This window comes from Myxocyprinus asiaticus, chromosome 24 (genome assembly GCF_019703515.2).
Source record: "Myxocyprinus asiaticus isolate MX2 ecotype Aquarium Trade chromosome 24, UBuf_Myxa_2, whole genome shotgun sequence".
NCBI classification, from domain to species: domain Eukaryota; kingdom Metazoa; phylum Chordata; class Actinopteri; order Cypriniformes; family Catostomidae; genus Myxocyprinus; species Myxocyprinus asiaticus.
This window is the reverse complement of record NC_059367.1, coordinates 21375725-21403406: the sequence shown is the minus strand read 5'-3', so window position 1 is coordinate 21403406 and position 27682 is coordinate 21375725. Positions and strand designations below refer to the sequence as shown.

The window sequence follows — 27682 nt, the reverse complement described above, 5'->3', positions numbered from 1 at the left end:
TGACTGTATATTATTAAGAGCCAGAGAAATGACATTATATATAGGGGGGAAAAATGAATATTTACAATAAATAAAGAGTGAAATGATTTATAAATGAAAAAGTGCTTGCATTCTGGTTACAGGACTTTTAACATTTATTTGGTCATTCTTGGTTGAATCAGAAACAATTTTAGTCAGTGTGCTGGTAACACTTTCCATTTGTTAACATTAGTTAATGCATTAGGTATCATGAACTAACAATGAAAAATATATTTTTACAGCATTTATTAATCTTTGTTAATGTTAGTTCATAATGCATTAAATAATGTTAACATATACAACTGATTTTAAAAATGTATTACTATGTTGAAATTATCATTAACCAAGATTAATAAATGCTGTAAAAGTATTGTTGATTGTTAGTTCATGTTAACTATTGTTAACAAATGGAAACTTATTGTGTAGTGTTACCAGTTTGTTTCATAATAAAAAGAGAAATAAAAACAACAGAAACACACATTTCGGACACCTCTGTTCTCAGGTACTTGTTTTCTCGCACTGCTCTCCACTCCATCCTTCATAACACACACACTTGAAATTTGATCTTATGTCATTGAGATGGTCAGCTTCATAGGAGTCATATAGAGGGATCATGTGACCCGAGTGAGGGTCCCGTCGAGCACAGCGTCCTTGGGAGTTACAAATTTTCTCACTGCAGTGCCTCACACCAGCCTGCAGAGCAGCAGCATACTCCCCTAATACTGAGGTGACGTACTCACGCAAGAACGTACACTGCCGCTGAAGAAATAGAGAAACATTATTATCACAACAGCTGTCAAGCAAGGAGTTGTAAAGCATGTACTGTATCTTATATGGCCTGTAATGCATTTTCAGTTTTTGTACTAACCTGACAGCATCTGAATTGAGTAGAAATTAAAAGGAAAGTTCACCCAAAAATAAAAATACTGTCATTATTTACTCACTCTTGATCCACTATGGAACAACATTCATGAGAACCAATAGCTCTGGCATCCCTGATTTGTGCTCACTTGCCTCTAAGTAGGATGCACCGCTCCAACAACTCTATTGTTTGGTGCTCTCTTAGGATATGGACCATGGTCGCAATTTAGATCACATTATGGCCACAAGCAAACAATTTCTATCATTTCCATAGTCCACATTGCCTGCTCTGCTGGATTTAGCGTATCATCTGTGTTCTTGGAAGGGATTAAAATATGTTTCTGACCTTCTGAACATTGTCAAAGAATATGACATCCCAAGACATGCAATGTGAAGCATTTACCCATGCTTGTTTTGATTATTGGGGGGATTACTTCCCCCAGAATCTATGCCCCTGGATTATACCCTGACACAGATCTGACCTGCCAAAGATGCCCTAGTGCCCCTGCTAATCTATATCACATGTTTTTTTCATGTCATTCTATAGCTCCTTTTTGGTCCTCTATATTTGAAACTTTTTCACAGATATATGATCAAAATATTAACCCAAATCCCATTTCTGCTATTTATGGAGTTGCTCCAGAGGAGGTATGCTTGTCATCAGATTCTCTAGCATTTGCGTCTCTCCTGGCCCACCGTATAATTTTACTTAAGTGGAAAGATAAGCCCCTCCGTCATATAGCCGATCTGGTGGCTGAAAGATGTCATGGCACACCAGGTTCCAGGTTCAATACAAGTTAAGCTCAATTGACAGCATTTGTGGCATAATGTTGAGTACCACAAAAATAATTTTGACTAGTCCCACATTTTCCTCACAATTTGTAAACGTTAAAATACTCACTGTATTAAAACTAAAGCCACAAGATGTAAACAATGTATTAACATGATTTTAGTGTGATAAAATCACGTACGAACCTTTTCTGTGTAAAGTTATATACAATTTTACAACTTTGTTGCCATGACGACTTAAAACCCTAAAACGACTGTAAAATCTCATTTAAATGACGTTACAGCTCAAATAATACACAAGTTTTATCAGAAGAATTAATGTAAGTGCTTTTATAAAATTATAAGCTTCACGTTTCTGCTTTTAAACCCTCCAAAAATTGGCCCCATTCACCTCCATTGTAAGTGCCTCACTATAACCTCGATTTTTGCTTCTTTTTTTAAAGAAAATGAGGGACCAGGTGAAATTATATTTTGTGGTAATCAACAATATGTAATTGAACCAGCATTATCTCATAAAAGTAATTGATGACAGAATTACAATTTTTGGGTGAACTATCCCTTTAATGCTTTTGGGTAACACACAGGCAAGGCCAGTCCATAACTTCTCGCACACACAGACACTGACCTTGGATTTGGCGAAACTCAGCTCACCCCACAACACAACTCCAGCTGCACCTAAAGCAGCACTCTCACCTAGTGTGTGCTCCAAATCCGTCTGCAAAGACCAACACACATACATTCAGAAACTACTCTCTGATTAGCCCAAATAAACACTTTCAGTAAGGACCAACTGTCTGAGAGGGAATGGTTTGGTTTTAGCTAGGTTTCTGAGTGGGCATATCTATTCTTGGCTGGAGAGATAAATCCATTAATGCATGATAAGACTGGAGCTCAGAGCAAACATGAAACATCAAATTCTGATCTTCACAATGTGAGACAGCATGTGGAAGTGGTCAAATTATAGGACCGCAAAAGAGTAACAGGGGCACAATAACTGCATTCAGAGTGTGGTCATATTGTGTTTTGTGGCTTTTTATCTTTATACTCAATGTACAGTATCTAGCAATACAATTCTATGTTCCGTGTTCCCATTATATGCATCTTCTTGCAAAGTGCTCGGGTAAGTAAGAGTCTATCCAAGAACATAAATTATAAACACATCAAAAACTAGATTTTTACATTTTCTGACAAAAATGTGAGTGGTGCTTCTTCATGTAAAAAAAAACTGCCACCACGATGCTGTTGGTAAAGTGTTCTGGGTGTTTTTTGTGCATTGCTATGTGGTTGCTTACTGGTCCAAATCAAAAGGACAAGTAATGATGTTCTGGTCCCTAGATATGGCTCCTTCTATGCAAGTCAGGATATTTTTTTCTTCTTTTTTTTTTTGTTGCTTGTTTTAAGGTCGGTCAGGCAAAAATCATAAGTCTGTTTGCTTAAGTAAGTAATAGCACATACAGTATCTCCTCAACAATCCAAACTTTGAGATATAATTTATGTCAGTAGCACATGCAATGCAGGACGAGTTATAGTATGTGCTGAAGTTTAATAGTTAAAGGGATATTTCACCCAAAAATGAAAATTCTCTCATCATTTACTCACCCTCATGCCATCCCAGATGTGTATGACTTTCTTTCTTCTGCACAACACATACAAATATTTTTAGAAGAATATCTCATCTCTGTAGATCCATACGATGCAATTGAATGGTGACCAAACATTTCAAGCTCCAAAAATCACTTAAAGGCAGCATAAAGGTAATCCACAAGACTCCAGTGGTTTAATATATTCAGGAGCGATCCAATCACTTTGGGTAAGAAACAGATCAATATTTCAATCCTTTTCTTTTACTATAAATCTCCACCTTCACTTTCAGAATGTGAAAGTGGAGATTTATAGTAAAAAGGAATTAAATATTGATCTGTTTCTCACCCACACCTATCATATCGCTTCTGAAGACATAGATTTAACAACTGGAGTCATATGGATTACTTTTATGCTGCCTTTATGTGATTTTTGGAGCTTGAAAGGTCTGGTCACCATTCACTTGCATTGTATGGATCTACAGAGCTGATATATTCTTCTAAAAATCTTCGTATGTGTTATAGAGAAGAAAGAAAGTCATACACATCTGGGATGGCATGAAAGAGAGTAAATGATGAGAGAATTTTTGGGTGAACTATCCCATTAAAGGTTTGTATTACAGTGTCACAAGAAAAGGAAAATATCAGTTTTTAAATGATACTGTATAACTGGATCGCCGATTATCTACTGTTGATGGATTCTTGCTCATACAGTATTTATTATATGACAATGTTTATCTTATAGTTTTTATTGTGACACATTGAGGATGATTGTAAAAGTGTATATTATGTTTCCCTTTTGTATTTGTGTAAGCAGCAGGGAGCACAGACATTTCAAAATAAAAGTCCATTGTGTATTTCGGGCTTGTTTATAAATAACAGTCCCACGTTATGCTCCAAATCTTCATTTGTTTCTGGTTATCATTGGGATTTTGGATGTACAATAAACTGCATCTGGGATTTAATTCAATTTAGACTCTTGTAGCTTCTTTGTTGGTGCCCATCCCAATAAGGAAAGACTTTCAATAAATCGATTTTAAAAACTATCAGACAATTAATCAGTTATCAGCTTTTTCCTCCATCTTAGTTATCGGTATCGGCAATATCCAATATTGATCGACCTCTGCTAAGAATGAGCAATACCAAAAGTGATGGTTTCATAGCTTGTATGCTGCAAGATGTGTATGTTTGGGTACTTTTTTTTTTAGGAACAGCTGAGTGCATGTGAAAGTACCTGATTCAAGAACATCAAGGTGTGTGTGAATGCCACTCGGGCATAAGGGAAAACAGGGAGTGCTGCAGTGCCAGATGAGTGTTGGGATGCCACTCGGAGGGCCTCTAGTATACGGTGTCTCACCATGAGTTGAACATGAGTGTGTCCAGCCAGCTTACGCCACACATAAATGCTCGGATACAGGGCAGTGGACTGTTGCCATAGCACTGCCAGTTTGTCATTCAACTTCTCTGTGCCATTATGGCACTGCCCTGTGTAGCCACTCTTTCCCTGGACATTGTTGTTAAAGCAACTGGGAAACCCATAAAACCCCCATAATCCCTTAGGACAAAGATGAACTCCAAGGCGAAGAGTTTCTCCCATAAAATCTCTTGCTGCTGATTCAAACTCTTCCTTCGCCTTTAATTTCACTTCCTTCTCCAGCATCTCTGGATGTTCCCACCTAACCAACTGCTTAGAAAGTTTCCGATATACCATTCTTGTCCCGAAGTTCCACATCCATGTGGGTTGCCACGCCTCCCAATCTATCACAGCTAATCCACTGAATGTCTGCTGCAAGACATCATTGATCTGTGCCTCTGCCAATAAAAGATGAGCCTTCAGGTTTCCATGTTGAGGCAGTCCACCATTGACCTTCGACCCTTGACGGTTGATATAGGGGTAGAGGCCCAGACGGCGGTGATAGAATATGTTGATATTCTGACCGAGAAACCTCTGCTCTGAGTTATGTATAATGTTGTACTGGCGCAAGGGCAAGGAGACTCCATATCGACGCTGACACCGAGCTGTAGGCATATTCCAGATCACTGAAAAGCTTTTCTGCCCCAAAACAGACTCCACCCCCTTCACTATATTTTGAGATGGGTAGCTGGGGGGCAAAATGACTGACAGGGCTAAGGTGAGGATGGGATGGGGTATAAAGTATCCAAAAAGCATGCCTATGAAATACATACACAGACAGATTTAGTGTCAATAATATCAGGACAGAAACATACCCTGCAGCAATAATCTAGATTCAGGCTTAATTAAAGTTTTTAATTTCTGAATTGGTGATCTCATGAAAATGACATGACTGTGGCAATAACCTATTATTGTTGAAATTGCGTGGCTCCTAACACGTTCCAAAGTGAAACGTTACACTGAATGGCGCAAAAAGCAAGTTCTCCCAAACAGATGAGGTTTTTAAGGTTAATGCTTTATCAAGTTTTAAATCAACAAAACCTACCTTCCTACCCTAAACCTAAACCTTACCGACAGTGACATAAAAAGCAACTGTCATTTTGTGGTACTACTATGACACTTTTGTCTCACTTTCAACTCAGGACTTTGCATCGCAAATGTACTACTGTATCAATTGAGCTACAGTTTATGAATGTAGTTGGTTATGTAATGCAAACGTTAAAATGTATCAATGTATGAACAATAGTAAGTGTTTTGATGTAATAAAATATAATTGTGAGGAACAGGAAAGGTATGTGTTTATGAAATAATAATCTGCCATTTACTCATAATTTGTGTTAAAGGGAATAAAAATCATTGTTTTAGTGTCTCTAGTGTTCCTTTCACCAGAAAAATTGCTGCAATATGTGCAACGTGCCATGTAAAAATAATTTTTGTAAGTATAGTAAGATGATTCTATGAGACCAGCTTGGAATTTGTTTAGCTTGTTTTCACCAAAGTGTAGTGCCATAAAAACTAATGAACAAGAAATAAGGACACTATGGACACAATGTAAATCTCCTATGAGCAGGCCCAGACGGAACCTGCTGACATTTTTTGCATTTTCTTTTTTGGGGGAAATCCCCAAATCCCCTTTTTTGAGTTGAGAATTCTACAATATTATAGCTGAAACCATGATCAAGTCAAAATATTTAATAAATGAACATGCAAGGGTGGGGGATGGAGTAAAAAACTTGAATAACAAGCTTTCCAATTCTGAGGGTATATGAAGAGTTCTGTGGCCTGTCCGTGAGTCATGTTTTTGTAAAGCCACTGTGGCTCTTTTATTAAATGTAATAAATTATTTGCGGGTTAGAGCAAGCAGATAAAATGCTCTGACAAACTTCATGTTTGGTAGCCTGGAAGCAAAAGCATGTCAGACAGTTCTGGGACGTAACAGTCAATATACATTCATTTTAATGACAGGCTTTGTGTCCGGCATTTGAGAAAAACCAGAGCAACATTAGAGATGCTATATGCGATAATATTCTCTGAATGCATTATGTATTCACATGGCTTGTTGAGGCAAAGTCACGTTACTTTTTTGATGCGCAACTATATTCCTATAAAGTGCTGGGTAATTTACTCAAAATAAGTAATCCACTACAAATTACTTTTCTAAAAATAATCAGAGTACATTACTGATTACTTCATGACATCTAAATGTGATCACATTACTAATTATTTTACTTTTAAGCTACTTTCTAAATCCCTTTTCCTAAAAACGTTTTTGGTTCTCTGCTTAAATTCAAAATGTCTATATTGTCTCCTCATTCATTGTCACATATCCTTCAACTGTCACAGAAATGCTAACAGACGTACATATAAATTCATACACTGCCTGGCCAAAAAAAGGTCACAGTTTGGATTTAAATAAGCAGATACTGTACTTAAGAGCCTATGATTGGATCATAATTGCAGTGATTATTATGTTTCAGCTGGCAACAATTCTTTTAACCCTTACTGATGCAGTTAAAAAAAACAACTAAGGAGATGGCTGAAATCACTGGAATTGGTTAACTGTCCAACACATTATTAAAACCTATTAGGACAGTGGTGGGTTAGGGTTAGCTGACGGTTCACCACTGTCCTTCTAGGTTTTTATAATGCGTTGGAAGTAATGTGGTTGGAAAAAAATCTTGAATGACTGTGATCGGAGATCACTAAAATGCTTTGTGAAGTCACATCGTAAAAAATCAACAGCAGAACTCACGGTTACGTGTAATAGTGAAAGTAAGAGCATTTCCACACGCACAGTGCGATAAGAACTTACAGGATTGGGACTAAACAGCTGTGTGGCCACAAGAAAGCCACTTGTTAGTGAGGCTAATTGGAAAAAGCGACTTCAATTTGCTAGGGAGCATAAAGATTGGACTATGGAGCAATGGAAAAAGGTCATGTGGCCTGATGAGTCCAGATGTACCTTATTCCCAAGCGATGGGCGTGTCAGGGTAAGAAGGGAAGCACATGAAGCAATGCACCCGTCATGCATAGTGCCCACTATACAAGCCTCTGGAGGCAGTGTTATGATCTGGGGTTGCTTCAATTGGTCAAAGTCAGTTGACTACCTGAATGTACTGAATGACCAGGTTATTCCATCAATTAATTTTTTTCTTCCCTCACAGTACAGGCATATTCCAGGATGACAATGCCAAGATTCATCAGGCTCAAATTGTGAAAGAGTGGTTCTGGGAGCATGAGGAATCATTTTCACACATGAATTGGCCACCACAGAGTCCTGACCATAACCCACTGAAAGTCTTTAGGATGTGCTGGAGAAGACTTTACGGTGTGATTCAACTCTACTGTCATCAATACAAGATCTCGGCCAAATATTAATGCAACTCTGGACAGAAATAAATGTTGTGATGTTGCATAAGGTTGTTGAAACAATGCCACTATGAATGTGTGCCGTAATCAGAGCTAAAGGCTGTACAGCAAAATATTAGAGTATGCAACTTTGTTTTTGGCCAGGCAGTGTATTTTAAATGAATTATACATATTACTCTAGCGCAAATAATGTACTTAAAAGTAATTGATTGAAAGTCAGTAACTGTAATCTGATTACAAGAATTTAAAATGTAATGTGTTACACTAATTTTATTTACTAAAATGTAATTTGATAACTAATTACTTTGTAACCGGATACACCCAACACTGTTCCTATATAAATTTTATAGGAATATATTTGCTAAATGTGTTTCCATTGTAGTTTATGTGATCAAAAATGATCTACCTTAAGCGAGCATACAAGTTTTTTATAAGTATATTTGTTCACATCTTGGTGTTTCCATCCAGCATTTTTTAAGTGATATCTCAAAATTGGAATAAAACTATGTGGATAAAACCCAGCTACAAGTCATCACTGCTCAACCTCATATCTGATCCTTCTTAAAAACAAGAACAACACTTCCAAAAATATTAGAAAGGTTTTATTTTGAGATAGCCATTTAAACTGAGGCAGGTGTCAAAATGCCAGCAGAGATATCTGGTTCAGAGAAATTTGTCAACCTTCAACTGATTTTACAATAAAAAACTTTACATAAATAGCAGTTAAAACACAAAGTAAATCTTTGGTATTAAGGCACATTGAGATTGTCACAGAGTTTTAAGTCACCAAAGTTCAAACAGATTTACATGATACAGTAAACACAGCATTTGTGTATCCCTGAATAAGTATGGATTGAAAGTGTTTATATATTTGTCTCAGATGTCCTTGTGCATCCAGAAGATAGGCAGCCCTCTGTTGTCTGTGTATGGTGTTTGCTCCAGAGTCTGAGTAACTGGAGTCCAAGACAAAGGAGCAGGAGGTGGAGGTGGTGGAGGAACAGAGCCAGATAGAGGAGGAGGAGGAGGAGGAGGGGGTGGAGGTGGAGGCAGAATCGGGGAAGGTGCAGACTGTGTAGTATTGTTTATTGACTTTGAAGATAATTTAGCAGCATCGCTCTTCCTCTCTTCCTCATTCTCCGCAGTCCTACAGAACTTGTGCAGCACCTCCACAGACATGAAGGAAGCCAGCGTACCAACACTCTGGACAGGTTTGGACAGCACAAAACCCAGATGGGCATAGAAGTGTTGCTTATCATGGGTGGTTAGGCACAATCGGGTGCAGCCCCGTGTCTTTGCATATCGCTCTACACCCTCCATCAAGATACGCCCATAGCCCTTCCCTCGCAGCGTGCTACACACCACGACAGACTCTACAAACAGACTACGGTTTCCCAGTACGCGGGATAAGCGGGCGTGGCCTATTAACTTCTCATCTTGACTCCGCCTCTCCCCATTCAATAGGAGGAGACACACGGGATAGTTGTGGCCCGATTGATGGAGGGAGTGCATTCGCGCCCCCATACTGCGTTGCCACTGGGTGTTCAGTAGTTCCGCACACGCCTCCACTAAGTCCCAGCGCTCATGAAGAGGTTCGATTCGAACAACTGCGCAGTTGACATCGCACCTGCACACACGCCAAGGGCAGGGGTCAACTCAGAAGTAAATGTCAGTGAGTCTAGCTTTGAGTAGAAACCAGGAGTTATTGGAAAACAGTATTAGCAGCTTAACTTTCTTCTTTCATTATGCTTTAAGTATACAATTAATAAGTATGATAAAGTTCTGATAATGTGTTAAAACATGCATGAAGTCCATCCCCCCACAGCTCAGACCAGAGTAGAAATGGTGTTTAAAGCTGTTCTCTTCACTCAGTATCTTAAAATTACTTATTTCCAACATGACACTCATTTTTTGTGACTTGCTGCAATAGTCAAGTAGGCTATGGCTGCAGCACGGAGATCTCCAAACGGGGGTGGAAACTCCAAAAGAGCGTGGGATAACTCCAGTAGGGGTGGAGTTACTCTAGAAGGGGGTTGGACCAACTCCAAAATGGGGCGACACACTTCCACACGGTTAGGGTTAGTGTAGGGGCTCTGTACATTTTTGCTGATGGTTTGGAGCTCTTGCCCCTTTAAGGAGCTCAGCCTGCAGCTATATCCTTCTCGCAACAGTTGGCAGTTATTTTCAACACTCAACACTTCAGTTACCATCACCACAATGGCCACAGGTCATGCAAATGCAAGCTTGATAAAAAGGAAATGGATTCTCAGTTTAAGGCATTTCGAGTAATTAAATTAAAGGGATAGTTCACCCAAAAATGAAAATTCTGTCATCATTTACTTACCCTCATGTTGTTCCAAACTCATTTCACTGTATTTCCCTATTCACTTTAATTGTGAATTGAAATTCTCGTTATCCATGGAAAAAAGGAAGTCATACGGGTTTGGAACGTTATGAGGGTGAAGTAAATGATGTCAGAATGTTAAACTAACGAACTAACACTTTAATTTATAACAAACACAATTAAGAACTATGGCAACATTTCATGAGTAGGCAACAACGCATTTAAATATTATTTAAAACTAACACATTTTCTTATCTGCAAAAGTTAAAAGCAGAGGAAGCTGTGGTCTGTGTTTGTGGCTGTTGGGTTTGTCTGAATATGTGACTCCTGTTTTACATCTTGGCTTTATTCTAAAGTTAACTTTAATCTAGTAAATAATATACATATAAGAAATATTAAACCCCAGAACAGACAACACAACATCATTTAAAAACCAGTTCAGACACATTAGTTATAAATGGAACCAAACATATGAAGATTAAATGACATGATTTTTGTCTTAAATGAACAGGATGATTTCACTGAAACACAGATAAGTCCCTGGAATACGAACATTTTTGGGGGAGAGAACCATCCCTGGACTAACAAAGTGTATAAGAACTTTTTGAGACCTTCAGGAAAAGGTTAAAAACCCAAATGTGGCATGCCAACATAAACATCCACTTTCATTGAAATAAAAATAAAAAACCACACACAAAACTGCCAAAGTTACATACAGTGTTAAACTGTAGAGTTTGTAATATTATAATTGTGAATAAAATAACCAGCCTCACCTGCAGAATTCAGACAGACCGAACTGCCAGTTAACCATTTCAAAACTGGCTCTCATGCAGCTGAGCGTTAAAATCAGGAAACAAGAGACCAAAGTAGAGGGATGATGAAAAAGTTCTATTTAACACATATATGGAATCAGTTCAGCCAGTTCTCTTGTATTTGTTACAAATTGTTTTTGTGGGGAGAAGCTGGTTCCAGATCAGTAATTAAACAAGACGGCTTTCAACAGCTTTTTTTGTGTCTTTAGCAAGTGTGAAATGCTGATGAAGTGTGTGGGCTTTAGAGAGGTTGTGCTATAATGTTGTTTGCAGGCCCTAATATGGAGACTAGAGCCCGAACAATATGGGATTTTTGAGACCGATACCGATTTTAGAGGGGGAAAATTCACAGATTACCGATATGGTGGCCGATATAGCAAATTTTTGAGCTGGAAAGAAAACAGACCTTTTCTATCTGGATTGTGCACTGATATGACTATGCAAAGGTACTCAGAAGGCTGCTTTCTTAAATATTTTTATCAAAGAATATTGGACATTATTATTATACATTGTTAACAAATTCTAGAAATGAACACTGAGAAAATAAAGAATAAATAAAAATACAATAGATAGCTTAATAAACATCAGTACTGTATGTTCAGTATCAGTCAGTTGCTGACCATTAAAATAAAGAATAAATAAAAATACAATAAATAGCTAAATAAAAATCAGTATTACTGTTTAGTATCAGTCAAATGCTGACCATTAAAATAAAGAATAAATAAAATAAAATAAAATAAAATAAAATAAACATCAGTACTGTATGTTTAGTATCAGTCAAATGCTGACCATTAAAATAAAGAATAAATAAAATAAAATAAAATAAACATCAGTAATGTATGTTTAGTATCAGTCAAATGCTGACCATTAAAATAAAGAATAAATAAAATAAAATAAAATAAACATCAGTACTGTATGTTTAGTATCAGTCAAATGCTGACCATTAAAATAAAGAATAAATAAAATAAAATAAACATCAGTACTGTATGTTTAGTATCAGTCAAATGCTGACCATTTAAATAAAGAATAAATAAAAATGAAACAAATAGCTAAAATATCAGGGGCCGGTTGCACCAGCTATACGTAGGTTACAACTTAGCCTAGTTGTGGCGTAAATGGGCACGAAGTCAAAATGTATGCACTACTAAATATTTGAGCATTGCACCATTACATTTATGTAGGACGTAACCCTACATATAAACTAAATATTTACGGAAGCCTACAACCAGGAGTAACTGATGGAATAAAAAAAGCAGACTCGACATCAATGAGCTCATGTTTTGGTTAACAGGCTTCAGTCCTTTCGACATATATGATGGTGTTGGCATTTACACTTGTTTACATTTACGAGAGAGAGAGAAACAAATTTACTTTTAAGTGGCTCTTCAGCATGAAACCGTTCTAACGGTGCAGTTTTCAGGGTGCGTCACCCGGTGTCAAGTTTCAACACATTCAAAATATATATATGATATTAAAATGAATAAATGTCTATTTTTCCAGCCTGTTGTATTAGTATTTATTTATCACCCCTCATTTATTTTAGATACAGTTCCTATATATTGTTATTTACACAGGGCGAATACACTATTGATCAAATCTACTTTTATTACATATCCTATTTTAATGTCTGGAAAACCAGACTTTTAAATATTATATTTTATAAATGCAACGACTGGAATTGTTCAGTTGAAGGGGGTAACAAACTGTGAATCCTGAACAAAACAGTTTGGTGAATACATGTTTACACATTAGCTTCCACTCAGCTGAAAAGCAATGAAAGTAGCTACGTGGTTAGCTAGTTAGCTATAAGCTCGTCGTCACGGAGAGTAAAAGATGGACCAGCATTGCGTTAAACCAACTAGGTAACAACATAGTGTGAAATCAACACTGAACAGACACAATCCACCAGTGCACCGTTGTCTGATGAGCTGCAAAAAGATGCTCTGATGTTTACCTTTCAATCTGCTACATTACTGACTGAACTGATAAACTATAGCTGTCTAACAGCAAACAGACATGAGTGACATGGTTGTCAGGGACAAGGTTAACGTTATATTAGTTATACTGAAAAGGGAAAATTATGGGGTCATTGTTTATTAACTTTCCATTATGTATTTCACAATCTAGTTAGCAATTTCAAAAGACACCACTCAACTCCGCACCGCTGAACTCTGCCCTGTCTGCTGAGCCACCGTCAGTTCAGCTCTGTAAACAATGGAGTCGGAGCGCGCTCTGCTGGACAAACTATGTTATGACACCAATTCTAAAGCATTGTTTTATGCATTATATGTTCTGAAAAAAGTTTTCTTATCTGCGCATATCGGTAAACATATACGTCGATACTGATATATCGAAAGGCTAATATCAGTATATCGGTCGGGCACTAATGGATACAAATCTTGAAAAGGCTAGGTAAGTCTGTTCTGGAAACTGCAATTTAACATGCAGAGAGTCAGTTGATTGTTAGACCAATATGAAGCTCATTCAGCACTTCCACTTTCAAATTTATTACAGTAATAGTTCACCCAAAAATAATTTTTTTGAAATTTCAAAATTTACACACCCCATGCAGTTCCAACCAACTTTCCTCCGTGGAACACAAAAAGAGATGTTAAGCAGAATGTTAATCTCAGTCACCATTAGATTTGCCAACCGTTCCATATAATATGGAATCGTCCCATATTTAAGGGAACAAAATTTAGTTCTGTATGAAATCCATCCGGAACGCCGTTTGTCCTGTATTTTAGCGTGTCACTCCCAAACTGCTGAGAAACTTAGAGAAATGGATCTGAAACACTTCACATAAGTTGTGTGAGATATAGGCTTTTAAACGTTACACTGACGCCACACTTGACAGAAGTGGCTTGGGAAAAGATGACAATCACGCTGTCTGCTAATGACAATAGCGCACGTTTTCTGTCAGAAGCAGAACACTGCAACACTTTCATAAGCTTTTTCCTCTCCCATTAAAAAAATCCATTATAATGCATGGTTGCTTAAAATTATAGCCTACTAAAACTTGCACTAAGACAGTGGGAAGGCCAATTAATGTTTTTAGTTATTTTGGCCCTATTTACTATTTTTAACACAGCCATATACTGTCTATAAACTTATGACCCCATTTTTAAACTGAAAGCCGGTTTGTTGATTACAGCTTCGTTCTTTTGACAAATAGTAGTTATTTAAAAGTGAAGATTGATATAAATATGATTCTTCCTGGTCTTTGTATTAAAGCAGTTTTCATTTTAAGCGTAGCCAGGGGCCATTCACACCGAATAAGGTATGACGATGAGCATCGTCTCGCACATGAGCCCCACTGAAAAAAAAAGAAAATAAAAGTCCCGTGATTAGGGCCGAAACATACTCTACACAAGTATGTGAACACAGATGCATCTTGCAACGCAACCTCGATTTTACACATCTGTTGCGTTCTGAAACGTGTCAGACCGCAATTCATAACTTAACGCAACTACGCATGCTAAAGCGAGGTGTGCTAAAGCGAGATTAGTGTGAACTGTCCGCTTCTACGGTGGGTTTTCTCTTTCATGTCAACTATTGTCATGGAAGTGCAACAGTTCGCAGAGAATATTGCTGAGCAAGTAAGATAAAGTCACAATATTTATAGCAACTTACATGAATAATAACATCCAGTTTAATGACGCAGATGTTTAAAGGTATCTCTATCGCCCCCTTGAGTACAGAGGTTTGTTCCCACCACAGTAACTCAACTCAAGTGGCGGTAACTCAACCGGACTGTGCATTGGGAATGCTATGGCCAAGCGTTCACATCTGTTCATGTACAGTATGTTTCGGCCTGTAGAGCTGGAATGTCCCGTATTTGGCTGGTACAAAACTGGCAACCCTAGTCACCATTCACTATCATTATATGAAAAAATAAAACAAAAAAAGCCAAAGAAAGTGAATTGCAACTGAGGCTAACATTCGGCATAGCATCATCTTTATTTCACGGAGGAAAGAAACCATACGGTTTGGAACAACATGAGGGTATGTAAATGATGACAGAATTTTAATTTTGCTGTAAATTACTTAAGCTGGACCTTAAAGATGCCTTTGGTTCATTCAGGGTAATAGTGATGCACACGAAAAAACCACACCAAACAGTACAAGTAAAATGATTCCATTGAGCACAGACCTGATTCATTCATTTGCCACAAGTCGCGGCGCTCTTCTCTAAAAGGAAGTGAAGAGAGCTTCATTCAACATGTCTACATATGGCAAGAGCGTATCTGCTATAGTGATGTTATAATAACAATTTATCAAGAATTTCAGCTTCAAAATAACATTAACACCACGCAGCAACACTCACGAGCAAACCATGACCGGTTATTCAGCAACCCAGAAGGTCAGGAAAAACAAAACAAATGCACATAGCGATCGGTTGTGTAGCGGCTGCTTGGGAGAGACACGTGCATTTTATTTATCATGCATTGATTTAATTTATATGATCTGATCTCTGATACCTACATGCTGGATAACTTTTTTTCGCCCTCCCAGCAGATAAAGCAGCTGTCTTTGAAACTCTCTCTTCTTCTGGTAAGATTTTAGAGTAGAATAAAAATAGAAACCCTTTGTACTGCCATCTACTGGACATTTTCTTGTTTTAACAGAGATTCTTTGGCCCTGTACCACTACCACCATTTGCGGTTTTGGTCTTGCCTACTTACCCACTTGTCTTACGTATTTCCGGTGTTTGGCCGCTATTGTGCAAGTAGACTTGAAGACTGCGAGTGTGTGGATGACTTTTGATTGCACGCTGGGACACTCGTAGACTTACAGATGTTGGTGCTGGTTGTGACAGCTGTTTTTGTATTTTCACTCAGCTGACTGTTATAGCCTACTTAAAATAATAAATAACTGAAAATTTTACCCATATTTTCATTTATGAATACACTGGTATATACATACTGGTTGTTGGAAGTGTATTGTGCTGTAGAAAATATGTAAGTACATTTGTTTATAATGTTTTTATTGTGTGAAAATAATTGTAAAAGTTAATAATTTTTACTCATTTTGACTTTCCATTCTTATCACAATAAAAACTGTTTAACTGTAAAATTGCGTCATCCATAATTGCTGTAAAATATGAAATATAAGCAATTTCTTTCTACTTTGTTTTTCAATACACTGCATAAAACTTAATTTAAAAAATAAATGAAAACTTTATTCTATAAACCTGTGTGATTCATTAATAGCTACTAATACAAACCATTTACAATATATGCTTTGGCTTTTCATTTATTTCAAGACAAAGGCTGCTTTACACAACTTATCAGTATGTGGTTTCATTCAACAAATACAAAACATTAAAATGTATATTATAAATACATAAAGATGAGAAAGAACCTGTGGTAGTAGTTGATACATTTTTAATTTTAAAACATTTACTATACTACATATTGTATACCACACTGGCTGATAAATGACCAAAATCACCAGCAGTATTAGGCAAGAACAAACAAAATAATGTGATTATTGAGTGAGAAGGATAACAAAGAGGTATATAAATATATACATAAATAATACTTTGTAATTATTATGCTGCTATTAAGTCATCCCAAACACGTTACATAATGTTGAATATATTCATTTATACTAAAATAAATATATGCTTCACTTACGTTTCACTATCTGATTATAATAAATGACTTATGTTGATAAGCTTCCCTTGACGTCATCATGGCGAAAATACACCGATCGCTCGGGTAGGCGGGGTGTGACTCCTGATCGTGATGAATTCTGGGATACACTTAGCCTGAAAGACCGCTCCGAAGCGGTATTCACGCTAGTGTGGATTTAGTGCACTGAGCTTTGACATGTTTTAGACATGGGACGGTCTTGAACACTTACTTCCTGTCGCGTGCACGAGCACTCAAGTGGCCAAGACCGCAAGAGTGGGTATTGGGACAGGGCTTTTGATTTTACTAAATGGGCATTAATCCCTGTCTTAGGTCAGTTTGGATCACTACTTTATTTTAAGAATGTGAAATGTAAATATAATAGTAGAGAGAATGATTTATTTCATCTTTTATTACTTTCATCACATTCCCAGTGGGTCAGAAGCTGACATGCACTTTGTTAGTATTTGGTAGCATTGCCTTTAAATTGTTTAACTTGGGTCAAAAGTTTTGGGTAGCCTTCCACAAGTTTCTCACAATAAGTTGCTGAAATGTTGGTCCATTCCTGCAGACAGAACTGGTGTAACTGAGTCAGGTTTATAGGCTTCCTTTGCCGCACACGCTTTTTCAGTTCTGCCCACAAATATTTTTTCAGAACCAGATTGAGGTCAGGACTTTGTGATGGCCACTCCAATACCTTGACTTTGTTGTCCTTAAGCCATTTTGCCACAACTTTGGAGGTATGCTTGGGGTCATTGTCCATTTGGAAGACCCATTTGTGACAGAGATTTAACTTCCTGGCTGATGTCTTGAGATGTTTCTTCAATATATCCACATAATTGTCCTTTCTCAAGATGCCATCTATTTTGTGAAGTGCACCAGTCCCTCCTGCAGCAAAGCACCCCCACAACATGATACTGCCACCCCAATGCTTCACGGTTGGGATGGTTTTCTTCAGTTTGCAAGCCTCACCCTTTTTCCTCCAAACATAACGATGGTAATTATGGCCAAACAGTTAAATTTTTGTTTCATCAGATCAGAGGAAATTTCTCCAAAAAGAAAGATCTTTGTCCCCATGTGCACTTGCAAACTGTAGTCTGGCTTTTTTTATGGCAGTTTTGGAGCAGTGGCTTCTTCCTTGCTGAGCAGCCTTACAGGTTATGTCGATATAGAACTCGTTTTACTGTGGATATAGATACTTGTCTACCTGTTTCCTCCAGCATCTTCACAAGGTCCTTTGCTGTTGTTCTGGGATTGATTTGCACTTTTCACACAAAACTACGTTCATCTCTAGGAGACAGAATGTATCTCCTTCCTGAGCGGTATGATGGCTGTGTGGTCCCATGGTGTTTATACTTGCATACTATTGTTTGTACAGATGAGCGATCCAGTTAGTTTTGGGTTAATATATCAATTGATCTTGAAATCATGATCGCCAATGAAACTGCTGTCAAGATGTACAGTGAAAATGGAGTTATATTTTGGTCTGTTCTCACCCAAAACCAACTGGATTGCTTCAGAAGACATGGATTAAACCACTGGAGTTTTATGGATTACTTTTATGCTGACTTTATCTGCTTTTTGGAGCTTCAAAGGCCTGATCACCATTCACTTGCATTGTATGGACCTACAGAGCTGAGATATTCTTCTAAAAATCTTTTGTGTTCAGCAGAAGAAAGAAAGTCATACACATCTGGGAATGCATGAGAGTGAAGTAATAAGTGATGTCTCATTATTGGGTGAACTATCCCTTAAGTACTCACTAATATTAGTAATACAACCACTCCTATATTCACACCCCCCTACTGGTTGCATAATTTAAATGATGTTTTAAAGTACTACTCCCTACTTACTTAGTGCACTGAGTAATCCTTTCAATTAGATTTATTGCTGCACAATTAATACTCCTTCATTGTGACTCAGATGAGCACACCCTCCCCAAAGAGAGAAAACAAATTATTTTTAAAGAAATGCAGACACCCAGATTTATCCAAAGTTTATTAAAAGTACAGTCTGTAAATGCAGAAACTAGCCAACCCTCAGCGGTGATACCCAACTAACACCCTAAAGAAAAAAGAATAACACTCCATTCCTGACATTTACATGGCACTGTTCCAGTAATTACAGGCCACACCTTTCACCACACATACACACACACACACACACACACACAAACATTCACAACATAAGAGTCCCAGCAGGTTACTAAAATGTCTGCTTTATTTTTCAGGACAACTCATTCAGAAAGACTAAAGGGAAAATCCGCACTAGATTCTGCCTTGCATCCTCCAATTCGGGGGTGGTGTAACAGCGAGCCAACCTTCAACAAAAATTATATATAATAGTAATATAATAATAGTAATACATAAATCAATACAACATGGTGTTTAAGTGAGAAAACTTTTATGTACCAACATCAGGGAAGGACATTTTTTAAAAGTTTTTATCAAAGCTTTGCATTGTCATAAAATGCTCTAAAACCTTAATTTTTTGCAATTTTTTATTGAAAGATATCAACTTTTTTCTTGTTAAAACATAGATTTTATTATCTCTTTTTTTTTCTTTGTTGTGATTGCAAGTGACCATGAAAAAGGATGGGTCCTTGGCTGGGGATTTTTGGTGAAACATGTATGTGTGTGTGTGCCCGCACGTCCTCCCCAGGGTGTGGGTGGTTCAGGGTCATAACATTCGGGCTGGTAATGCTTCTACTTCATACTGAGCAGCTGACGAAATGACAGTAGGTGAGTGTGTGTGTGTGTGTGTTTATTGTGAGATATATTTAGTGTGTTGGCTGGAGTGTGAGTGCACATAAAAAGGAATGTGTGTCTACAAAATGTTTTGTGTGTGTATAACCTGTGTTGTGTGTGTGTAAGGCACGGCCAGTCTGTCTCAGTCCCTAAGGTCCATGCTGGATCCAAACAGAGCCACCAGCTGCTCTTCATAGTGGGCAATGTTCCTCTTCATGATCTCTTTACAGGGTCCCAGCAAACGCTCAAAGGCTTGTACATCGATCACTTAAACACAAACACACACATCAATCATGTGATGTCATTATTGCCTGCACTTGCCACACATTTTACTTCAAGACCCTGTGATTTCACTTGATGAGTGCAGTTTTTTTCCTGTCGTCATATTTCCTATTGAAACAGGTCATTTATGCAGGACAAAGGTCTCGTCTTTGTTTTTGTTTTATAAATAACCAATAGGCTTTAGTTATGTCATTTCCATGAATTATGTTTTGCTACTTATTTGGACAAAAATCTGTGAAGAGCAGAATCATAAATATTTTGGCATTTTCCCCAGAAGAGAAAGACTGAACATTTCAAATGCATATATCTGCTAAAAGTTAATTTTGTCAATGTTTTGGTGGACACTAGCTTATAGATGATCTAAAAGTTAACAGACACAAAACTCTTCTTTTGATTTCATGGGGCCTTCCAATACAAATATACAAGTCAGACATACACTTACCCAAGCATTTGATGTCCCCTATAGCGTAGGCTGAAGCAGCTCGTGGTTTGTTGGTGACAAGAGCAAGTTCTCCAAAATACTGCCCTCTACTGCAGCGAGCAATCTCAACCTCAGCGTTATCCTGCCTGTCTGCTTTCGTCTGAGACAGAAACACAGGTTTCAAAGATTTTAAAAAAATTAAAGGAGATTAAAGTGTGTACTTTCTCCACCACTTGCGTCACACAGCCATATTACTTTTTTTCCCCAATTTGGAATTCCCAATGCACACCAAGTCCTCATGGTGGCGTAGTAACTCGCCTCAATCCGGTTGGCGGAGGACGAATCTCAGTTGCCTACGCATCTGAGACCGTCAATCCGCGCATCTTATCATGTGGCTTGTTGAGCACGTTACAGCGGAGACCTAGCGTGTGTGGAGGCTTGACGCTATTCTCTGCGGCATCCACGCACAACTCGCCACGCACCCCACCGAGAGCGAACCACATTATAGCGACCACAAGGAGGTTACCCCAAGTGACCCTCCCTAGCAACCGGGCCAATTTGGTTACTTAGGACACCAGGCTGGAGTCACTCAGCACGCCCTGGATTCAAACTCATGTCTCCAGGGGTGGTAGTCAGCGTCTTTACTCGCTGAGCTATCCAGGCCCCCCAGCCATATGACTCTTACTAATTTTGCCGTTTTTACAAACTATTATAGTGCTCAAACAAACAAAGCAATGTTTTGATAACTCAGAGCTACAGTGTTTACACTTTTTTAGGGAAATCAACCTACAAATGACTGAAAGTTTTCTATGCATATTAAGTTGTTAGGTGTTTTAACATAAAAAAAATGTACACTCTTCACCTTTAAAATCTGAACTTCAACAGATGCTTTAGAGTGATAATATAACAAAGTGATGGAAAAAAGATGAAAGATACTCACTTTACTCTTCATCATAATCTTCACCTCTCCAGATTCCACAATGTAGAAGCAATCAGCCTTATCGCCCTGGCAATGCAACAGCCCATCATAATAATGATTAATGAAACAATAGCATCAGTCAGAGCCCTGATCTTCAGCTTTGCTCTATTATTATAGCGCTATAATTACACCTGCTGTATGTGAGTGTGTGTCTGTGTTCTGGTTCTTTAAGACATTCTTTAGCTGCTAGGAGAGTTTTAGAGCTGAACAGAACATATAAAAACTCTCACCTGCACCACCCCCTGACTAACACACAATGGGCCTTATTCATGAAACACGAGCAGAACATATTTCTGTGTTAATCGTTCATAAATCCGTTCTTACGTAAATTGTTGCATTGAATTGTTTATGTAAGAATGGTTTCAAGAATAATTTACTCAAACTTGTTCTGCTTGCATTTCATGATCAAGGCCCAATGAATAAGGTGTATACATATAGATGTGGTATTTGGGAACTTAAATGTATAAAGCCACACAAAGATAACAAGATATTAAACCAAATGGCAAGTTTCAATCAAATGATGCTAGACCTTTTCTAAGATCTCACTTCACTTTTCATAAACATTTTTGCCATTACTTTTAACCAACTGGTGTCAAATTCATTTTTAATGGGTGTAAATCAGTTCAACTTCACATAGGTGACCACAGGTGTCATTCATCACATGTTATATACATATTACTATAGACAAGTATCCAAATCCTTTTACACGTAATTTTCGATAACACATTTTGTGCTTTATACATAAAACCTAACAAAATTCGTTTTGTGAAATGTTTGCTTAAAGTGTGCTTGTGCTATCTTTCCTCAAAATAATCCCACTTGCTTTGATATTTTGTTACCTAATGCAATAACACTCATATTTTTAAAGGAGTAGATCACCCAAAAATTATAATTCTTTCATCATTTACTCACCCTTATGCCATCTTAAACTTGTATGAGTTTCTTGCACTCTGCGCATGTGCACACATAAGGAAGTGTAATCGAGCTTCAAATCAGGAGACTGCTGATGTCAAGATTTATAGTGAAAAGGAGTTACATTTTGGTCTATTCTCACCCAAAAACGATCATATCACTTCAGAAGACATGGATTAAGTCACTCGAGTCATACAGATTACCTTTATGCCTGCTTTATGTCCTTTTTGGAGCTTAGAAGTTTGGACCCCATTGACTTGCATTGTATGCATATAAACACATTATACATCTATGAAAATGTCTTTTTTTTTTGTGTTACGCAGAATAAAGAAATTCATACGAGTTTGAGAAGCCATAATGGTGAGTAAATGATGAGAGAATTATAATTTTTGGGTGAACTATTCCTTTAAGTGTCCTACTTTTGGGGGCCACTCTATGTAAATGAATATACAGCTCACCTGCATAATGATTCGCTCTCCATCCTGAAATGATTTTATGCCCAAGACGTCAACAATCTTCATTCTCTCTGACAGCTAAGAGACAAAGACAAAGAATGTCAATATTTCATCATTTTATTACCAGCTTAAGAATGTAAAAAAAAAAAAATTCTCTCCTGAAAGTGCAAAACATTTGCTTTAGCTTTACAAACCTGATACTTTTTCATACATTTGGCAAATGAATAAATGTTTCACCATCTCTCTCGCTCTCACCTCTAGTGATTTGAGTAGTGGGACAGACTCTATGAAGATTTCGTACATCCTCCTCTTTTTCGCATTGTTCTTCAAAACGAGTCTACGGAACGTTGCCCGGTCCTGAAACAGACACACATATTTCTGCTGAAAAACGACTGAATATCAGAATACCTTTTGGATTTATGCTTCCGTCACACTTATTTTCCGTGTCTATGTTTGTTCTGGGTGAAATGAAAGTCTAGCAGTAACTTCTAGGGGTGGGAATCACAAGGTAATGTCGATATTTAGGTCACGATATGATATTAATGCGATCCTTTATTTTTGGTGTATTGTGATTCAAAACTACGATATATTGCGATACTCAATGTTTCTCATTCATCTTCATTGGATTTCAGAGAACTGTTACCAAATCACCAAATGCATTGTTAAATTAATATAAAAGTGCCAGTTTACAAAACAAGGCGAGTTTATTTCCTAATATCCATGTACAGTACAATGCAAAGCTATAAGCATAGAAGACCATAATGGCTCCTTATTTCTGTGGTTAGGTCAATGTAGCTAGTCTTTCTAAAAATAAATGATAGTATTTATAAATACAATAGTAGCCTAACAACTTTAAAATCATTATTTATATAACACAGTTTCAATATACAAAAAAAAGTATAATAGTTTTCACCTAAAACGTTAGCAATATGATACTAACGTTTCTGTTAAATACCTCTGTTAATGTTACTACTGTAAAATTTTAATATATTTTAGTAACGGTGGGTGATTATTTGTAAAGCATGATAACTGCACCTTCTAAGGGACTGTTGTTGATTTCCTAGATAGATTTGGCAGAAAAATGTTTCACATCACCATAATGTGAAAAAATTTAAATTATAATATCGATACAATATCACAAGGAAAAATATAATGATATATCGATATTTCAATATTTTGTCTTCATAGCATTGTGAAAGTGAAGCTGCAACCATTCAGTGTTTCAACTACATGTCCACAAGGTGGTGTTGTTGTTTGGCACCAAGTCAACAGTGTAGGCTGTCAGTTGCTCTCTTACACACTCACCAGTCCCCAGAGGGCTCCCTCATCTTTAGCAATGATGGTTGCAGCACGTGGAGTGTTATACATGAGGGCTAATTCTCCAAAACTGCCCTTATTATCATACTGACCCACACAGCAGCCCACACCATCCTTCTGTACCACAATATCATACACACCCCTGCAAACACAAACATACGCATTTTATAAATACACACAGTTAGGGCTGTGGTAGCGATATAGTTACAACACTTCTATAAATCACAATTTTATAATGATATTCTGACCCCTAGGTATTGATATCTAATATGAGAAATATTAATAATATGGTTTAAAGAACAATGAGTAGTACTGAAAAACATAATCAGTTCTTACATTTTAAAACACTACTTACAAAAATAACTTTTATGATCAATATTTGTATTGTGCCTGGTAGTGATTAACTGAAATACTGTAATGAAGCTTAATAAACAAGGCGGATCACGATTAAGGCTGCATTAACTATCACTAAAATCAATCAAAGATGACAAATTAACAAAGAATGTCACTGTTGATTAGTTTGGTCTGTGTGCTTTTGCACAGAGAACCTTCGTTAGTGACATCATTTTATAGTGGTGAAAGTGTATTCATTTGGAAAAACGCATTTGAAAAATAGTGTGGACTACAGAGCAAGCTGCAGCAGAAAAAACAGTGTGCAACACAAGTTCATGCATTGAAGCACTTTATATTAAACACTTCAAGGTCACAAGCATATACTGTAGTTTCTTGTGGCAAGGTTGCCGTGTCAAGTGGTGTTCAATGTGGTTGTGATGCTTTACACCAGGACATGAATTACATTTTACTGCAGTATTCTTACCTCTATTTTATAAATTCAAAACCGTTCCTGTTAAAATTCAGATACTTCCTTCATAGAGCGTGTTTACATGTCTGCCCACTAAACAGAGCACAATATAATTTTGATAAAAGTACTAATTTTGATAAAAGCAATATTTGTCAGTTGACATTTAATTAAGCCAATTTAACCATATAAAACAATATGCTCAAATGCAAAGCATGTAAACTAATAAGATTACCGATGTTTTATTTTTTATTTTTTTTACATTACAGGAAAAATACTTAATTTTATAATATTTGAACTGCACAGCTATTTTCAAACTGTTTTTGTGTGAAAAGCTATCTGCGCATTTTACTGTAACATTTATATTTAAGAACTTTTATGCATAAAAAAAACCAAAAAACATTTAGATTAGTTTTTTTAGCCTTTGATTTGTAAATAGTTTAAAAGACCATTAGACAAGATGCATTTACAATTTAATGCTGGATATCAAATATGCATTTCCTTTTCATATGATTAATCAATTGAGTAAATCAATCAATCAATTCTGAAAAAAGTTGTTGGTTGCAGCCCTAATCATGATATACAGAATATTGGGTCCTGCTTTATATATGTGTCTTTAACTACTAAGAACTTTCATTAAAATACATACAATACAATGTATTTATTGTGTAACTACAAGTTGTCCTTATAAGTACATTGTATCAAATGCTTAAGTACACTGTAATTAAAGACAATATAATATAATGTGGCTACAAATATTATTATAACATAACTCACCATAAACCATCCTGTTGCACAGCTTTGTCATTACACACACCTGCTGCACGCATCAACCTTTTTATTAAAACATACACACCTCTCGATTACATAAAAGTTGTCCCCATCATCTCCCTGGTCAATTACGTGTTCCTGTGGCTGCACGAGAACCTCAAACATGGCATCCAGCACCTCTGAAAACTGCTCCTGTACAAGCACGAGACATAGAAAGTGATTAAGGAAACATGTGATAGTTTGTTCTACACCAGTGGTTATCAACTGGTTTTGCTTCGGGACCCAGATTTTACACTGGACATCAAGTGGCGACCCAACATATATAAAAAATGTAACCTGTACTTAATATAGCCTTGGTTGCATTTATCTAGTTTTGTTCATGGTTTTCAAGTCTAAGGGCATGTATCAAGTGACATTATTATTGTTGTTAATGTCAACAAAAAAAGATACAGGAAGCTTTCTCTCCCCCCTTTTAAAGGTTGATGAGCCTATTTATTCATATGAGCCTACTGTATTATATTTATTATCTAGTGTATTTCCTAATATCAAACATAATTCAACCAGAACAGAACACAGGAGGTCAACTTTATCCATAAGTTTTGGAGGAGCATATGCCTTATATTAGGTCAATGTAGCTAGTCTTTCTAAAAATAATAATAATAAATAGTATGTGTAATGAAAACAATGTTATGAATTTTTTATTTTTTTTTTAAACTTTAATTACAACTGCCAACGTTGCAATAAAAATTAGGTCTAATAGATTCTACTTAACAGATGGTCTGCGGTGCGATATCGAGGGAAACCTGCTTGACGTGTGCACACTACAGAGATTCAGTAGATTAGAGCAAAGAAAATAATTGGTGTGAGTGGCTCCGTAATAGCCAGGCTTCAATGGCACCGCAAAAATATTGCATTGCAGATGAGAAGCATATGTAACGCGTATAAAGCTGCGAATGCAATTTCATCACTAAATTTGCATCACCGCCCGAATTTTATCCTGAGCAGCCGCCGAAAAGTTTTCAATGAAGAGAGGCCATGGCATTGTTTTACTTGCTATACGCGACCCAATCCTTACAGACCTGCGGCCCACTTTTTGAAAACACTGTTCTATGTCATACAATACAGTAAGATCCAGTAGAGCAATCTGACAGAATGAACTCCCATTAATGGATTTAGAATAACTGCATCAATTCACTGATACAGAAATGCACTATATGTTATCAGCAGAAAACTGCAGTTCAAGTAACAGTACGTTAAATAATTTCATAATGATGAACAGTTCAAACAGTTGCTGGTTAAGCATGGCACGTGTGATAAGCCACATAAGCAAAGCAAACATGTTTGACTGGCCCGCACACACTCCAGGATTGACACAACCTGGATGACGCCAATCTGTTTAGTTTTACAGCCCTTGTATCTGAATGATTGTGTGTGCATGTGTGTACCTGATCGAGAGCCTTGAACAGCAGTATGTCCTTACAGGCCTCCTGTAATCTACAACGCTGCTCGTCTGTTTTTGGATGGACAACTCTCGGTTCAGAGTCTTCTTCATCATCATCAGGGTTAAAGGCCTCCGCACACACTAAGAAAAAATAATCATTTAATTACATGACAAAAGACATCACCAGAGTCACATACAACAACTGTTGTATGTAAAACAAACATTTTAGAACAGCGGTCTAGTAACCCATAGGGGGCTGCAAGGGGGCGCTTGGGGCTGAAAATTTGAAAGAAAAAATATATTACAAAATTTTTTTTTAGGGCAGTCAAAGTGTCATTGTTAACTTAAGATTTAATTTGAATTAACATGGTTATTTTAAACACAGTTTTACAGAATTTGAGATTTCATATAACCATTAAATTTTTCTTTCAAAAGACTGTTTGGAAAACTTGAGATTAGCCATGATCATTATATTCTTTAAAAGATGCACTGTCAATCTGATACAAAGTAACTATTTTCGAGTTGATTTTTTATTTAATATACTTTGGCTTTAGTACAATGAAAATATAAAATCCAATGACTGAATTTTGAAAACAACACTTATTACTTACTATTTTTCTATATTTTTCTTATACAGTTAAAGTAGGTCTTTACACATAAAATTATATAGATGCCATTTTATTTTAGGATGAGGATCCCCGCAATGGGATTATCATATTTAGAGGGTACTTGGCATTA

The 27682-nt window shown here is 37.0% G+C and overlaps 3 protein-coding genes across 5 annotated transcripts in view; all 3 read right to left on the bottom strand.

Annotated features, from left to right (window-relative positions):
- Nucleotides 1-71: 71 nt before the first annotated feature.
- Nucleotides 72-11844, bottom strand: hyal3 (hyaluronidase 3). 2 transcript variants are annotated; one of them, XM_051653624.1, is made up of 4 exons: nucleotides 11146-11820; nucleotides 4483-5420; nucleotides 2294-2383; nucleotides 72-777 (listed from the first exon to the last, which is right to left on the bottom strand). In XM_051653624.1, the coding sequence occupies exons 2-4, from the start codon at nucleotides 5416-5418 to the stop codon at nucleotides 517-519; spliced, it is 1287 nt and encodes a 428-aa protein (XP_051509584.1). In that variant the 5' UTR covers nucleotides 5419-5420; nucleotides 11146-11820; the 3' UTR covers nucleotides 72-516. The 2 variants fall into 2 exon arrangements, with proteins under 2 accessions (XP_051509584.1, XP_051509585.1); XM_051653625.1 differs by lacking the exon at nucleotides 2294-2383 and having other exon boundaries at nucleotides 11146-11844.
- On the bottom strand, nucleotides 8619-15728 carry LOC127415082 (N-alpha-acetyltransferase 80). The gene is made up of 2 exons (XM_051653626.1): nucleotides 15670-15728; nucleotides 8619-9655 (listed from the first exon to the last, which is right to left on the bottom strand). Coding segments are annotated over exons 1-2 (750 nt in total). The 5' UTR covers nucleotides 15672-15728; the 3' UTR covers nucleotides 8619-8907.
- Nucleotides 15729-18790: 3062 nt separating this feature from the next.
- The window catches only part of prkar2aa (protein kinase, cAMP-dependent, regulatory, type II, alpha A), a 32810-nt gene continuing 23918 nt past the window's right edge, over nucleotides 18791-27682 (bottom strand). The window contains exons 3-11 of one of the 2 annotated variants that reach the window (XM_051653173.1): nucleotides 26949-27085; nucleotides 25589-25695; nucleotides 23922-24075; nucleotides 22872-22973; nucleotides 22620-22694; nucleotides 21211-21276; nucleotides 20292-20430; nucleotides 19674-19834; nucleotides 18791-19140 (exon numbers count right to left, since the gene is read on the bottom strand). In XM_051653173.1, coding sequence (XP_051509133.1) covers nucleotides 19710-19834; nucleotides 20292-20430; nucleotides 21211-21276; nucleotides 22620-22694; nucleotides 22872-22973; nucleotides 23922-24075; nucleotides 25589-25695; nucleotides 26949-27085 — 905 coding nt within the window. In that variant the 3' untranslated portion in view covers nucleotides 18791-19140; nucleotides 19674-19709. Of the gene's footprint in view, nucleotides 19141-19211; nucleotides 19835-20291; nucleotides 20431-21210; nucleotides 21277-22619; nucleotides 22695-22871; nucleotides 22974-23921; nucleotides 24076-25588; nucleotides 25696-26948; nucleotides 27086-27682 lie in introns of those variants that run through there. The other variant, XM_051653172.1, reaches the window with a different exon arrangement.